Source organism: Triturus cristatus, chromosome 11, assembly GCF_964204655.1.
Source record: "Triturus cristatus chromosome 11, aTriCri1.1, whole genome shotgun sequence".
NCBI classification, from domain to species: Eukaryota; Metazoa; Chordata; class Amphibia; order Caudata; family Salamandridae; genus Triturus; species Triturus cristatus.
In genome coordinates this window covers 408,092,665-408,109,994 of record NC_140594.1, presented here as the reverse complement: position 1 = coordinate 408,109,994, position 17,330 = coordinate 408,092,665, and the positions used below count along the sequence as shown (strand labels likewise).

The window sequence follows — 17,330 nt, the reverse complement described above, 5'->3', positions numbered from 1 at the left end:
TTGATGATAGGTTTAAAGACAACCTTTATTGAAAGCTATCCTAGTGGTAGCTAAGGAGAGCAGCCTTCGGGTCAAGTCTTGAAGGAGTGTAAAGCAGCTTGGTTTACCAGATTATAACCTCTTGACTCACTAAATGAAAGGAAAACCACACAAGGTATATATAAAATATATGTATTTATTTCTAAACACTCACTACTAATCTCTTTATGAGATTAGAGTCCAAGATCCACAATAATACAGTTCTAAAACGACAGTAAATAGCACAATATTCAATGGGCGCTAGGGGCGGACCAAACCATATATTAGGAAAGTGGTATAAGAACCACATATTGACTAGACACAGGGCCTAGAGCATGTAGAATCACTGGGACCCCAAGGAACCACCCAAGGTAGTGACACAGGAGACCCACGGGGGACGTGTGCAGTGTGAGAACACAGCCGCGAGCCCTGTACTATTGTGTGGGAAAGTAGCGGTTGGAATTTTAGAAGTTAAGGACACTTTGGAAAGGACTTTGAGCAAACCCCTTTAGACTTGGGGCGTTCTAGGGCCAGCACCCACAGGAGCACCGTAGTACTCGAGTTACATCACCCAGGGAAGCCGAGTGCATAGGTGTCAAATGGTGTCGGGAATCATCATTGATTTCAATGGCGATCTGTTGCAAAGTGCTGCTGCCGGGAAGAGGAAAAGTGTCCGGGGTGATCCAAACCTGGATCGAAGATCAGAAGAACCTGAAAGCAGAGGGGACAGAGTGTGGGCCATTTGCCAGTGACCAGGGACACGATAGGCGAATGCCAACCAATGTTGGGTGTTTCAGGTGCGAAGAGGTGGAGCTTGACTCTGCAGCCACGAGGACCAGGAGGTGTCGACGACAACCAGGAGCTGGATTCGAGCTGTCCCACAAAGGATGTCGAGTGCTGCGGTGTCGGTGCCCGTATTAGACCCAACAAGCCTTGGCAACAGCAACCAATGCAGCAAGAGAAAAGAGGCTTCGGTGCAGACCAGGAAGGTCCTGGGGACTTCCCAAGCAATGGAGAGTCAGGACACATCTGGAGCAACCAGGTAAGCCCAATTAGAAGTAAAGTTGTCTTCACAGGGACCCACCAGGGACCCACCAGTCGAAGGACTAGGGATCGCGAAGGGACCGCGAGAGAAAACACAAAGGGTCAGCTGACGGAACACTCGTGGAGTGTAAGCGGGCAATCTTCAGTGCAAATGCTGCTCGGGGCTACAAGTAACCCAAAGCTCAGCTGCAGGAGTCGCTGGAAAGCTGATGCTTCTTCAAATAGTGGTGGTGTCCAGGGGTTCGGGTTGCACGGTCTTCCGAGAGGGATACAGCCTTCAGAATTGCTGAGTGCACAGATTGACCTCAGAGACCAAGGAAACCAACCTCCTGTGTTGCAAAATTCTTCGGAGTCCGGCGGGAGCTTCGGAGATGCAAACCGGACAGATGCATCTTTGGTGCCTGCCTTGCAGGGGAGTAACTCCTTTACTCCAAGGGAGATTCTTCCGTCATCTAGTTCAATATAGATTGTCGAAGTTCCATGATTCAGTATCAGAGGTTCGTCCAGGTGTAATCTAAAGTCCTGTTGCCAGGGGTTCCTATCTTATACCCAAGGAAGGGGTCGGACAAACTCTAGGGACCCACCTATAGGAGGGTCAGGAAAGAGGGATGGCTACACCCATTTCCTTTGTCCAGTTTCACGCCAGAGCAGGGGCTGGTAGCCCCTGCAACCGGTTTGAGCTGGACTATGCACAGGGACACCAAATGTGCCCCCAGTGCAGACTTCAAAGCACTCTTGGAGTGCACCCACCCAGCCCCAATACACTAAAACCTGTCTGGGAGGTGGTGACACCTCCCTGTGACAGGAAACCTATTGTCCAGGCCTCACCTGCCGGAGTTTCGTTCAGCAGCAGGAGGGCAAACTCGTGTCTGTGGCTGGCAGCATCCATTTTGTGATGCCAGGGCTCTGTTAGCTGGTACCGGGTATACCAGAGCTGTCATATGTCTCCCGCTAGAAGGGTGGGATCATACTCCCACACCAGTTACTGGTGTGGGGGTATGATTCCAAGGTGTTTGACACCAAACACTGCATGTTTCCGTGCAGCCATCCCAAAGTTAGCATTTACCGTTTGGTTATAATGGACTTAAGAGTATATTGTTTGGTTGCATCACAACCAACCCCGGAATAAAGGTTCCGAAGGCTGCAGAGGGGCTCTGCTCTTGCATTGGCACCCTCTCACATAAAACCCAGCACCTTGCCTTCAGGATTGTGAAGGCCTGCCATAGGGGTTTCTAATAGGTTTACATGTGCAGTGATATGGAGAGATATAGGTAACCTATATCTCAGTAAGGGGTGCATACACCACCTTACCCAGGCTGCAGTAGCAGACCTGTGGTGTCATTTTGGAAGGCTTTCCAGGGGTGGCATAATACATACTGCAGCCCCTGGTATGCCTCTGGGGTACCTATGCCCTGGGTACATAGTATACCATATACTAGGGACTTATAAGGGTATCGACATCAAAGGAGCGGAAGCATTATTTTTTTCGCTAGGCATCCATGATTCATTGACCTTTTCGGGTGTACTTGTTTATCGTCCTCCAGGCCCCCCGAAGGAGTTTTTAGATACTGTGGGGGAAGTCCTAAGTGATCTATCGCTTAGATGTTCTAACTTCACTATACTGGGCGATCTGAATTTACATCTTGACTCTCCTAATGCCCCAGGAGTTGATCATTTTATGGACACCATTAATATATTAGGACTCACCCTTCTGACGCATCAACACACACATTTGGGAGGGCACTTATTGGACTGTGTTTGTTCTAATTTTACTGGACTTACAGTTCAATCCCCTTGCCCCCAGATCTGGTCTGATCATTTTTTCATTCCATTTTGTGTTCCTTTACATCATAAAAATTTGGGTGCTATCACTAATAACCCCCTAATATCAAATCTGACATATAAACCGAATTGGAAACAAATCTCTAACCGATCTGATGTGCTGGACTCCTGTGCAGCTTATACTCCAGTACTAACAGGTAGTACTTCTATAGACTACCATAATTTCTGTGATTGGCTAACCATGGTAGGCCAGAAATTAGGCCCCACGAGTCTTAAAAATCCTACTTCAACCAAAATTAAAAGGAATGCCCCCTGGTTTACTCGGGAGTTGAGAATAGAAATAGGTAAACTAAGAAGATTAGAACGACAGTGGCGCAGACATTATGAAACTACTGCCCGTGAGACATATAAACTTGCTAGGAGAAAGTATCATGCAGGCATAAAATCAGCTAAAAAAAGTATACTATCTTCAGGCCATAATGATGGCCGATCAAGAGCAAAAAGAAATCTTCCAGATAGTTAAAGGTTTCATGAATCCATCAGCCCTCTTGCAGGAAATTCCACCTTCCTTAAAACTTTGTAATGCAATTTCAGACTACTTTGAGAACAAAATCCTCAATATTGTGAAGAGTTTTCCTCCAGTGTCTCCCACTTTAGGAAATATAGAAAGAGGGGAGAGGATGAGCTCTCTAGTATGTCTGGATACTTTTGCTCCCGTCTCTCTTGAAGACTCCTTTAAAGCTATTTCAGCTTGCAAATCAGGATCCCCCTTCGACCCATGTCCCCCTCTAGTATTACAAACCTTGGTAGAAATTATGAATCCCATCATCAACAGTATTATTAATTCATCCCTAGCCACGGCAGAGGTTCCCAATGACTGGAAGCTTGCCGCTGTTAAGCCACTTTAAAAAAAAAAGCCCTTGCCGACCCTACCACTCTTTCTAATCTACGTCCGATCTCCTTATTGCCGGTGATGTCCAAGCTGACTGAGAGGTTCGTGACTAAACAACTTACGAGCTTCCTGGAAGTAAATAATATCTTACATCCACATCAGTCAGGGTTTCGCTCAAGCCATTCCACCGAGTCTGCTCTGCTGTATACAGCAGAAACCCTTCGCATGGCCATGGACCAAGGAAAGGAGGCGGTCTTAATTTTACTTGACCTGTCGGCAGCCTTCGACACGGTTTCACATTCCATCTTAGGGGACCGGTTGGCTGCCGCAGGAGTGGCTGGGATGGCTCTGGCTTGGCTGGATAACTTTCTTAGAGACAGGCGTCAAATTACAGTGCTGGGCCCCTATCAATCTGAAGCAAAGGCGCTCAGTTTTGGAGTTCCCCAGGGATCAAGTCTGAGCCCTATACTTTTTAACTTGTATATGGTTCCCCTGGTAAAACTGATCACCTCATTTCAGATCAGTACTATTTCGTATGCTGACGACACTCAGCTTATTTTAGTACTGGATAGGGAGCAACCTGATGCTGAGAAAAATCTCAAAGAGTGTCTAACAGCAACATTTAAGTGGATGACTGACAATCACCTTAAATGTAACGCTGATAAGACTGAGATTTTGCCATTTGGAAAGCACAAGTTGTTTTCCCCAAAGAGCTGTTGGCCTGAGGATGCAGTAGCTCCCCCTAATACCATCACCTCAGCTCGGAATTTAGGCATTAAATTTGACAACCAACTGTCTTTTAAGCAGCAAGCGGTTGCGGTAGCTGGCACTTGTTTCCATATGATAAAAGCGCTGAGAATGTTTTTTGATCTTTTGCCTCTGTCAGCTAGGAAAACAGTTGCTGTGGCACTAATAAACTCCAGGCTCGACTATTGCAACAGTTTATATGCTGGAGCAAACAAATCGGTTCTCCATAGATTGCAAATAGTCCAGCACGCAGCAGCTCGTCTAGTTTTACGTCTGCCGCGTAAGTCGTCAGCCTCAGCAGCATTGAATGCGCTTCACTGGCTTCCCGTTGTTAAGAGGATCCTTTTTAAGATCCTCCTAATTACTTTTAGGGCCTTCCACCACCAAGGACCTAAATACCTACAGAGTGGTTTTAAACGTTACCATCCGGCACGTTGCTTAAGGTCTGCAGGGCAGAACCTGCTTTTAACCCCCAGATTTAAGCTGGTGACTAGAGGCGGTAAATCCCTTTTTGTACTGGGGACCAAAGCGTGGAATAAGCTTCCCTTTGCTATACACTTTATGTCTCATGAAACCCAATACAGGAAGGCATTAAAAACCTGGCTTTTTTCAATGACTGACGCTGCATGTATGGCAATGGTTTAAGTATGTAATGTTTAGCGTGAAGTGTGTTTTCTCCCACCAACCCCTTTCATCCGGGTTGGGCGAGCGCCATGATACTCTTCCGAGTGATAATGGCGCTATAGAAATACATTTTACATTACATTACATTACATCCCAAAATCCAATCTGGAGTGTACCTAAAGTACTTGTAATCAATTTAAAGGGGGAAGCAGGTAGGCTGGGGTCCTGAATAGCAGGATCCCAGCCAAACTAAGTAGAAAACCAGCAAAACACCAGGACAAAAGTGGGGGCAACCATGCAATCAGATTCCACCTTCCTACATGTAGGACCTGGACAAGCATTAAACATAAGACACAACCTGCACACCCAGTTCTTTCAACCTGTGTAACCCGAAGGATACGTGGACGCATCTTGGAAGGTGGTGCCCCGGGAACCGTGTGTGCTTCTTTTATAATGAAGGGGTCGTTTTTTGTCGTATTTGGAGTTGCTTCTCTTGCACCTCAGTGGGTGTCCGTTAGAGCCAAAAGGTGTCTAAAGTAAGCTGTACATGCGCTTTGACTCTCCCACATTGTTTCCTCCCTCACCCCACCCCCCCCCCCCACCCCTGGACCTTTTACTTTTCCTGTACCTCAGGCTCGGTTCTAGAGGGTGGGCCAGGCCCTCATAAAATAGCCCTGTGGCCCACCCAAGACCCATTTATAACAAGAAAACCAAAATGTCCTCCTTTACTTAATGAAAAAACATAACACAGGACTGTGGCCTCGCTATGAAAACCAAATTTTGCAGCTTCCATGTGTAATGCCAATGCCTTGGGTTACCACAAGTGCCTGGGGAGAGGGGTGAGGTCACAGGGGGTTATTGCTATTGCTGTGCAAGTGTAAATAAAAAGAGTATGTGATACATCCACACTATATGGAGACCGCATGATCCCATGACACAGTAATTAAGAGATGCAACCAGTTTTATGGCAGAAATCGTGTGAAGGATTTTGCCATTTTAAGAAAAATAAGTGAAAATGTGCATATAAGCAGGATATCTATCTTAGTAGTAGTTTGTTTTATTTTCTTTCTGCTGTGCCGCTCTTCCTTATTTATGCTGGGGCCTCTGGAATCACGTGGCCGGGGAAAATCAAATTATGCTGCAGGATTGACGAAATTATGTGTCAAGAAAAGACAAATTGCACTGCGTAACGAGGCACATTTTGTGAAAGTATTACGTCTTTATTTAATTTTTTTATAGTTTAACACTGTCTTGGCAAAGGTTACACCTCGTTACTACCAATTTAACACCAAAATACAGAAATAGGAACTGAAAAGTGGTCAGCCAACCTTTGCAAAGGGCCTTCCGCTGCGCAGCAGCACGTGCCACTACAGTTATAGCAACTTTTGATCCGTTTGAGCTACAATTTTTTATCACAATCTGCAAATTATGCAGCAGATGATGGTTTATGTGACAAATGTTACAAATCCATACCTATGCGGAACACGCTGCAGCCACAGAATTGCATAATTGGAGTGACCCTGCCTATGGCACTATATGAAGTAAAACACTGACAATGGATATGTTTTGACTGTTCATAAGTGAAAAGATGTCAAATTTCACTGATGCAGTACAGATAGGGAAAGGAAAGGAGCAGTGCAAGGGCCAATTATAGAAAGAAAAGCACCTGCAACAATTCCATGGCAGCACTGGCATCACGTGCTGCCTCTGTCCAGCCTACTCGCAATCTCCTGAGGTGCTCGCAAAAGCCGAAGTTGGCTATTATCAATAGAAGGAAGTTTTTTTTTTTGGATAATCAATTTTATTGAGTTTTCAATGTAACCAAACAAACAGCACCATTCAGAATTACATCGCATGAGATTAGTCCAGGGTAAGCACATTCCGCATTGATACAAAAAGTGACGTACATGCAAATCAAAGGTCAACATATCCAGAGGCAATCTGTAGATCCAACCAACCCACCTTAAATCTCAATAGAAGGAAGTTAAATAACATTCACTCCACTTTGGGGCACCGGTGGCCCTACATTTATTCTTTCCCAACAAATTCTCTCATTTTGTCACATGAACAGACAGAAATGGATTATGGTGAGGGTCACTAGAATAATGCGATTCTGCAGCCGCAGTGTTTTATGTGTAATTATGGATTTGGCACATTTGCCACATAATCCACCATCTGCTTCATAATTTGCAGACTTTAACAAAAAGCCCTCTTAAACGGATGAAAAATTACTCAATGCGTGGTCACATGTTGCTGCACAATTGAAGGCCCTTTCGGAAGGTTTACTTGTCACTTTTCAGCTCATTATTGCGGTACTTGGATTTTAAACTGGTACTAATGAAGTAAAACCTTTTTCCAGATAGTGTTAATGTGTGAGAAATGACAAAATTATAAAGTAATACTACCTCGCATTAAGCTGCATAATGTATTCAACCCTGCTGCATAATTTGGTACTTCGTGTTGCATAATTCCAGTGGCCCTCATTATAGTGCTGTTCTTACCCATTGGGCTCTAAACTGATAGAGAGAAGGGTGAGGTGGAGAGAAGGGAAGGAGAAGCAGAGGAATGGAAAGGGAATAGGGAGGAGGCTGAGGCAGAAGGGAGGAAAGTGAGCAAAAAAGGAGAATGGTGAGATGGAGGGTGAGTCGCAGAGACCGGAGGGTGAGCAAGGGTAAGGGACAGAGAGGAGGGGAGGAAGAGAGAGAAGGGGGAGGAAAAGAGAGGGGTGAAGTGGAGGGAGAAGGATGCAGTGGAAATAGAAGGGTGAAGTGGAGCAAGAGTAAGTTGGCGCACAGTGAGAGAGTGGCGAGGTCAGTAGAGAGCTAAAGTAGGATGAGAAGGAAGAGAGGAGGGTGAGGTGAGAGAAATATGAGGGTGAAGTGGAGAAAGAGAAGGGCACGGCAAGGGAACAGGTGGATATGGTGGAGAGAGAGTAAGATGGTGTACAGAGTGAGGTGGAAGGAAATCAAGGGTGAGGTGAGTGGGACAGCAAGGACGACGAAGTTGGGAGAGAGGAAGGTGAGACACCGAGAAAGAAGGGTGAGGTGGAGAAAGCAGAAAAGATCAAGCACAAAGGTTTAAACCTCTAGTAAAACACAGGGTAAGCATGCAGATTTTATGAATTCTCTTTTATGTATTGATAACTTTGATGGTTTTATATGCTGAAATCGAATAAAGTTTATTGATTGTTTGAGGGTGTGGACCATCCAGCATGCCTAGAGCCAGTTCTCAGACACCTAGGAGTCTCTGGACAGCCCCATGCATCTCTATGGCCCACCCATGCTTCTTCATGGCCCCCCAGATCCCAAAGCCTGAAACTGGGCCTGCTGTACCTCCCATTGCTTACCGATCATCTGGGGCTTTCCCACCCTATCGGGCTCCTGTTTTCCCAGTACAGAGTTCTGTCCTGAGCTATCCAGCAAAGGTCTGAATCCATGCCGAAGTTCCTGGATAGGCTCTGATTAAGCAAATTAGATCAACTGAGTTTTAATGCATGCGCATCTATCTTGTGGGGGGGGGGGGGGGGGTGGCGATATCTAAAAGATCTGGCATAGATCTAGCCCTTCTGACCCGAACACTGACACCCTGCTCTAATGCTTTAAAAAGCTTACATTCATGACAGCTGTTCTCGGAAGAGGATTTTCCTGGGGCCTTCCAACTCCGGGTGATCACGAGGCAGCTTGTTACACATGGTATTTATTGGAATAGGAAAACTACTGTGTTTTCATTAAAAAGAATATAGCTGTAGTCCGTGATTCAGAATACAGCTGACCTCTCGTTTTGCACTCACGCATAAAAAAATTTCAGTTTCATTTTGCACATTTTTTCTCTTCATGTTCCTAACCCGCATGCCGTGCATTTATGTGTGCTTTTATATGTGTGGAGGCAAACCATGTATTAAACCCTTGGCCTCCTCGGAGCGGCTGAGCGTGGCGTGCTTGTGAGAGAAAACATTTGCAGCGTGCAGCATTGCACATGCATGAAAGGCATAATTAAAGTGGGGAGGCAGTCCAAGCTGTGCACATCCATGACCCACCCGCTACTCCCCTCTTTCACATGACATAAACACCACGGGGCAGATTTATCATTATTCCACGCAGTGCAGCAAGCCTCCCTGCTGTGCTGTGCTGTGTGGAAGTACTGGAATGGCCCGTGTTTAATATTCTTTCCTTGCGTTGGTGCACAATGTGCCGTCTAATGTCAACACAGGCCCCCCTATGTGCAGTGGTGCAAGGGTACCTACCTGCATTGCAGACAGGATTGTTTTTTGTGAAGGAAGGGGTTCTTTCCTGCACAAAAACAATCGTTAGAGGCATTTTCCTCTTTCTATGTTTGCTGCAGAATGCAGCACACATAGAGAGAAGAAAAAACGAGAAGAAATACAAAATACTTCTCCTCGTTACGCCTCACTTGGGGAGGCGCAGCACTTTGACGCATTCCCAGGTCTACCAGTTATGGTAAATCTGGGAATACACCAAAATCCATGGATGTATGCGTGGGAACATCTATGCTCCACCCATGGAACGATTTGCGCTGCATTGCGTTACTCTAGATCAGGGTTACTCATAGTACGGCCCTCGGGCCGCCAGCGGCCCGGCAAGCCTTCCTTGGCGGCCCGCGGACCTTTCAGACATCGTACCGGTGTACGAGCGAGGAAGAATGAAGTTCTGCAGGCAAGAGCCCTATTATGCACTCGCAGACGGAGGGCTGCTCTGGTTGGCTGAAGCTCCTGCCCCACGTTCGAAAATAGCCCGCGGTGTGCAACGATTGGCTACTCAACCGAAGGCTGCAGGCTGTCTCTCCAATGAGCTGTGGAGAAAAGGGAACCCTCCGGTTGGATGATGTACGTTGGAGCCGAAGCCCGCGCTTCGGTCAGCCTTTCTCTCCGTGTCCATCCATTCGGTAAAGCACCATGAAATCGTGAATTGTTTGGTTTTACAATCAGAAAATACAGTCCTGTGTGGTAATTTCCCATCCGTTGGGTTCTACCCCTAATTGCATGCTACTAGTGTGAAATCACTAAAGCGTATCTGTAAGGTTACCTGCGGGTTTACTGATATCCCAGTACCATGCAACTTCTGATCAGGGCCAGGGTGGGGAGTCCAGCAAGATTCCTATGTTTGATAGCTCACTATAGCCCTCCTCCTTCGGTCAGCCTTTGTCTCCGTGTCCATCCATTCAATTGTAGTCACACGGACCGCTCGCCCCGGTCAACTGGGTGAGGAGCCCAGGATGTTATGAGTGTACCGCCCTTGGTCACCCTGGAACACGCCGCCGTTAACTGCGCTCGATTTCACGTTCACATCGTCTGCTTTATGCAGACACCATTTCGAGTCTTTGGGGTATTTCCGTTTTGCGAGGGGTGTGCAGGGTGCCGGTGGATTTAGAAGCAAGGCAGGCTTGTAGAAACACAGCATATTCCTCCTAACACTGCTCGAGATAGCTGTCAGTCAGTGCCAGATGCTGCTGTTGCTACTCTGGTTGCGGTGCATGTGTCATGTCACTGAAACCCCGGATGATTATGACTGATTATACAGTTCACTATGTTCCTTAATCATATCACCTACATGTCTGCAGAGCACTACTGACAGGGGTTTGAAAGGAAAAGATCACAGCTGTCTAATAAAAATAAAATCAGATAAGAGAGTCTGTGTTTGCGGACACGAGATTGGGAGAGGGAGGGAGATGGAGGAAGGGAGGGAGAGGGAGGGAGGGAGGAAGATGGAGGGAGGGAGGGAGACAGGGAGGGAGACAGGAAGGGAGACAGAGAGAGGGAGACAGACAGAGACAGGGAGGGAGACGGAGACAGGGAGGGAGACGGAGACAGGAGAGAGGGAGAGGGTGGCGGAGAGAGGGAGGGGAGGGGAAGGGAGAGGGTAGGGAGAGGGTAGGGAGAGGGAGAGAGAGAGAGATGTGAGTATGCCGGGTCTGGTGGCACAGTGGACGAAGGCGTCTGCTGCAGGGACCTGTGTTCAACCTCATGGTCACAATTTTTTTTTGCTTTAGCCCCGCCCCTCCCCCTTTGACCCCGCCTCCACCGGTGCGGCCCTCAGCCACAAACCACACTGTAAATTTGGCCCCCTAGAGAAAGTTTGTGAGTACCCCTGCTCTGGATTTATCAAGCCATACAGGGCCATACAAGGTGGCCTTCTGTGGCCTCATAAATCTTACTGGCGCAAGGGCGACACAAAACCTTGATAAATCTGCCCCCATGTTGTTTTCCCTTTAGTGACTCATGCATCTCACATGTGTCCTTGGAAAAATGCATCAAAGTGAACACACACGCGTGCCAAAGAACCCCCTGTGACCTGGGTCATCTTCAGCTTTGTTGGCAGCAGTGAGAGGTATTCTGGGATTTGCAGTTTAGCTACAAGCATTGCAAGTATGGGCACAAAAATCCGAGCATGCAATGTGCTTCTGGCTGAAATGTTAAGCCTGGCTTGATGTGTCAGGGTTGACATGGAAGCATTTTGCAGCAGTGAGCATGGTGCTACCACTGTATTTCCACATGTGAAATGTCTTACATATGTATGTCCCTTCTACATCAGGACTGCCTTACATCTGTCCCAGTTTAGGAAAGAGTTGAAGACACATCTCTTTAAAGAACACTCCATTGCAAGGCATTAACTGTTCACAGACCAGCTACCTATCTTATCAATCACTGACTTTATGCTCATCTTTGACTCTGTATAGCAATTCGCTGCCTTTTGGCTAGGTTTGAGCTAAATAAATACCACATTGGGGATTTCCCAACTTGAGTTGTATGCACCACAAACCTGGTACTTATATGACCTATTCAATACTGTGGGAACCTTTGCTGACCTTTCGTCCCTAGGTCAGCAGATGCCACGGAAGGTCCCATCGTCCCCACTGAGTATTCAATAATGATGATTTCTTTTTTATTTCAATAGAGAACTTCCTGAAGCTGTGCACTGGAGAATTTGGTTTTGGGTACAAGGGTTCCATCTTTCATCGGATTATCCCAAGTTTCATGTGCCAGGTGAGCATACTGCTTTGTCGTCCCGCTTAGGGCCCCATTGTTATATTGCAGGTCTTACACAGTAATATTTGGGTTTGGATACGGGGCCCTTGGGGATGGATGTATGACGTTACAACGCACACTTTTACAACGCATGCACTTACAACGCATTTTTTACAACGCATAATCCATTACAACGCACTACACTTACAACGCATGACACTACAACGCATTTTTAAAAACTACCTTTACAACGCATACCATTACAACGCATAATATTACATTGCATTTAAGGTAAGTATTAGATAGTATAGGGGTAAAAATTACTTTTCTAACTCCAGGGGGTGCAACAGTAGGGTAAATGTTGGATAGTATAGGGGTAAAAATTACTAATCTAACTCCAGGGGGTGCAACAGTAGGGTAAGTGTTGGATAGTATAGGGGTAAAAATTACTATTCAAACTCCAGGGGGTGCAACAGTAGGGTAAGTGTTGGATAGTATAGGGGTAAAAATTACTATTCTAACTCCAGGGGGTGCAACAGTAGGGTAAGTGTTGGATAGTATAGGGGTAAAAATTACTATTCTAACTCCAGGGGGTGCAACAGTAGGGTAAGTGTTGGATAGTATAGGGGTAAAAATTACTATTCTAACTCCAGGGGGTGCAACAGTAGGGTAAGTGTTGGATAGTATAGGGGTAAAAATTACTATTCTAACTCCAGGGGGTGCAACAGTAGGGTAAGTGTTGGATAGTATAGGGGTAAAAATTACTATTCTAACTCCAGGGGGTGCAACAGTAGGGTAAGTGTTGGATAGTATAGGGGTAAAAATTACTATTCTAACTCCAGGGGGTGCAACAGTAGGGTAAGTGTTGGATAGTATAGGGGTAAAAATTACTATTCTAACTATAGGGGGTGCAACAGTAGGGTAAGTGTTGGAAAGTATAGGGGTAAAAATTACTATTCTAACTATAGGGGGTGCAACAGTAGGGTAAGTGTTGGAAAGTGTAGTGTAATATTATGCGTTGTAATGGTAGGCGTTGTAATGGAATGCGTTGTAAAGGTAGTTTTTAAAAATGCGTTGTAGTGTCATGCGTTGTAAGTGTAGTGCGTTGTAATGGATTATGCGTTGTAAAAAATGCGTTGTAAGTGTAGTGCGTTGTAACAGTTGCGTTGTAAAGGTTGTTCCCCCTTGGGGATCAGCCATGATTTCCTAAAAACATAGGGGCATGTAGATTCATTAGGTGCAAATTTACAAGAAACATATGCATCAAAAGACGGTTCATTATAAAGGTAGGGAAGGAGGTTTGAAGGAACTAGTGCACCATGACTTGCCTTTTCTAAACAAGCATTGGCAAAGCCAATAGGTCTCGCCTATGCAAGACCTATTGGCTTTGCGAATATGTTCAAGCCATGTTGTACACCAGTGTGGCTGGTGTTCAGCATGAATAAAAGTTAGTGGGGTAAAGGAGAGTGGAGTGGAGTGAAGCGAAGTGTCGTAAAGTTGCTTGGAGTGGCATAGAGTGGTGTAGAGTAGACTTGGGTGGCGTGAAGTGTAGTGTCATGGAGTGGTGTAGAGTGTTGTGGAGTGTCGTGGAGGGAGTAGAGTGTCATAGTGGGGAAGGGGATAGGGTTGAGGGGCATAGAGTGTCAGCGTGAGGTAGTGTTAGAGTGGAGTAGGGTGTTAAAGACTGGGGTGGCAAAGAGAGTCAGGGTGTAGAGCAGAGTGGAGTGGTATAGAGGGTGTTGCATAAAGTGGAGTAGAGTGTTGTAGAGTTGAGGGATGTAGAACACAGTGGTTTGTTGTAGAGTGAGGTCACATAGAATGGAGTAGTGTAGGACAGTGGAATGGCAAAAGTGGAGTAGAGCGTTGTAGATTTCAGTGGGGTAGAGTGGAGTGGCATAGAGTATCAGAGTGGAGTGATGTAAAGTGAAGCAGTGGATTGGAGTAGTGCGTTGTGGAATATAGTGGAGCATAGTAGTATGGAGTGGTGTAGAGGGAGTTCTTTAGAGCATAGTAGAGTGGAGTAGTGTCGTAGAGGGACATAGAGTGGAGTAGAGTGTTGTAGCATGGAGTGGCAAAGAGTGGAGTAGTTTGTCATAGAGTGGAGTAGAGTTTAATGGAGTAGAGCGTCAAAGTGGAATGGAGTGTTTGGGAGTGTTGTAGAGTGGACTAGAGTGAAGTGGCATAAAGTACAGTGGTGCAGAGTAGATTAGCATAGAGCGCATTGGCTTTGAGTAAAGTTGTGTAGAGTCCTTTGGCGTAGAGTGCAGTGATGTAGAGTGATACAGAGTAGATTTTAGTGGCATAGAGTGAAGCGGCACATAGTGGAGTAGAGTGACATAGTGCAGTGTCTCAGAGTAGAGTGTCGTAGAGTGCAATGTTGTATAGTAGAGTGGAGTAGAGTGCACTGGTGTACAGTGCAGTGGCTAGAGTGGTGTGCAGTAAAGTAACGTAGAGTGCAATGGAATAGAGTGGTGTAGCATGCAGTGTGGAATGGCATGGAGTGGCATAGGGTGAAGTGGTGCATACTAGAGTGCAGTGGCGTGGAGGGGTGTAGAGTGGAGTGGGGTAAATTGGAGTATGTATGGTGTGGTAGCGCACTCCAATTACAGACAACACATATTCAATTGAAATGACCATTACATTTGCACAGACATGCAGTTTTAGTGATAAAAGTTTACAGCACACAAACCATGTGTGGAAATGTCATCACCTAGTGTATTGATTTGTTGAGAGCGTATTAAAATATTCCACCACACTCAGAATTAGTATTATACAATAGGTATACTATATGATTTTAGGGGGAGTCACAAGTCAACAAATATTAGGTTGCACGAAAAGCTTGATTGATATTACTTAGACAAAGCACATAGGCACGCAATTGATCTCATCAAAGGAGCATGTTGCCAAGACAAATGTAAAATACAAAAAATAAAAAGATAAATGAAAACTAATGTATGAAGCGAATAGAAATGAATTCAAAGATGTTAATACAAATGTCTAAACTAAGCCGGCTGTTCGATAAATATGACATAGATAAAATAATCAAAGATAACATCTACCAAATAACAAGAATGTTCGCAATAGTTGGGATGCAAATTCTTTCCGGGGAATATAACTTTCTTTGCTTTGTAAATCCGCTACAGTATGACATAACCAATGTGCATGCGTTGCCACACACAAAAAGTCACCTGAATGAAAAGTAAGATTGATATAGACACATATGTCACCTATACTTCTAATTGTTAGAATTTTTTTATCATGTTCTAGTAGCAAATACATATGTTTGTATCTTTTAGCCCTGAGGATGTCGCGGCCACCAGCCATGGGCGACAAAAAATGTTTTGGCTAAAAAGAGGCTTAAAAAAGAATTAACAAGAACATATGAGAATAAACCTAACAAATACAAAGAAAGACAAGAATTGTTGATATGTGTTATTTATGTAATACATGTTGACATTAGTGTGTGCTGGGGAAACTAATTTTTTGTACAAACTGGTGATTTTGGTCGTCCAACTGGGGAGTGGGTGATCTCTCTACCTCCAAGCACCGCACGTACATAAGTTCACAACAACTCTCAAGTGTACTTCTGTAGAGCGCCACAGAACCTTCTGTAATTCTCACCCGCGCTAGCGCACTTTGAATGATAATCAATCATTACTAAAGCAAATCTGCAATCACGAGGCAAAAAATGTAATGGTCCTGAAATGTCAAAACCCACTTTTTGCCACGGAAACTCAGGCCATTCCACAGGAACTAAAGGAGCAGGATTAATTTTCTGCATCTTTTCACTGCGGCACAATCAGAGCATTCCCTTACTACTCTGTCCACAAATCTGTCCAGCCCTGGCCACCAGAACACAGTTCTAACCAATCTCTTCATGGAGGACATTCCCAGATGACCCTCGTGAGCCACAGTCAAAATATGATCTCGAAGAGATACAGGTGGTATACATTTACCTTGCCTGAAAACAAGATCTCCCTCCATTTCCAGTTTACCCAACACTATCCAAAATGGAAACAAATCTACAGGGATTTCTCCCTCAGGAGGCCATCCTTCTCTCACATACTCCGTAACATTAAAAAGCAAATTATCGCACTCCATGGCATCTCTCCACATCTCTTCGGTAATATTACCAAAGCTCCCTGACACCACTTCCTCAATACGGGCCACAATCTCCTCATCACCCATCTCCTCACTTATGTTACAAGGCAACCTGGAAAGACAATCTGCTGTCACATACATTTTTCCTGGCACGTGCTCCAGTAGAAAATTGTACTCTTGCAAGCGAGACATTAACCTCGCTATGCGATCACTAGCTTTCTGCCAACCGTAGGGGACAAAATGGTTACAAGCGGATTGTAGTCTGTCCTCAAAACAAAACGAGCTCCCCAAACATAATTGCGGAAATGCTCCACCGCCCACACACAAGCTAGTAACTCTCTCTCAATAGCTGTATTACGCCTCTCAGTTCCATTGAGGGTACGAGATGCGAATGCTACATTCCACTCTTCTTTACCAGCACGTTGTGACAAAACTCCCCGCAAACCATATAAACTTGCATCAACTGTAATTATGCAATTCTTATTGATACAGTATGGTTTTAAAGTGGAAGCTGTCACCATCTCAGCCTTGATTCTTTCAAAAGCTTGTTGCTGTCTTTCTCCCCACGCAAACTCTATGTTCTTTCTTGTTCATTCTCTCAAAGGTTCCCTCTCGGAAGCAAAATTCTTTATAAACTTACTGTAGTACTCGCAGAGTCCTGAAAAAGAGAGACGTTTATCTCTTGAATCTGGAGCCGGGGCTGTAAGAATTGCTTCAACAAGAGATTTTTTAGGTACAATTCCTTCTTTCGACAATGTGTGTTCCAGGTATTCCACTGAATCTTGGTACAAGTTGCATTTATTCCTCTTAAGTGTCAAACCATGTTCTCTGAAAACATCATACACTTTCCTCAGATGACCAGAATGTACTGGTTTATCACAAGAAAATATAAGAATGTCATCCTGAAAACACTTGACGAAAGCTTGCATCTCTTTGAAAATTTGACACATAGACCTTTGGAAGACAGGTGCCGCCAATGCAAGTCCAAAAAGCATCATTTTAAATTGATACAAACCCTGAGGAGTGATAAAAGCAGTCATGTGACGCGATTCTTCTGCCAGTTCGATTTGATGATATGCAGAACGAAGTTCAAGTGTAAAAAATATGGTGGCTTTGCGTGCTTAAACAATCGGAGAAACC

General features: G+C 45.2%; 1 protein-coding gene across 1 annotated transcript in view; it reads left to right on the top strand.

Moving 5' to 3' along the window:
- Positions 1-17,330, top strand: part of LOC146784322 (peptidyl-prolyl cis-trans isomerase F, mitochondrial-like) — an 82,353-nt gene that overhangs the window by 54,533 nt on the left and 10,490 nt on the right. The window contains exon 3 of the mRNA XM_085636039.1: positions 12,019-12,107. Within this exon, the coding sequence (XP_085492165.1) occupies positions 12,019-12,107 (89 nt within the window). The remainder of the gene's footprint in view (positions 1-12,018; positions 12,108-17,330) is intronic.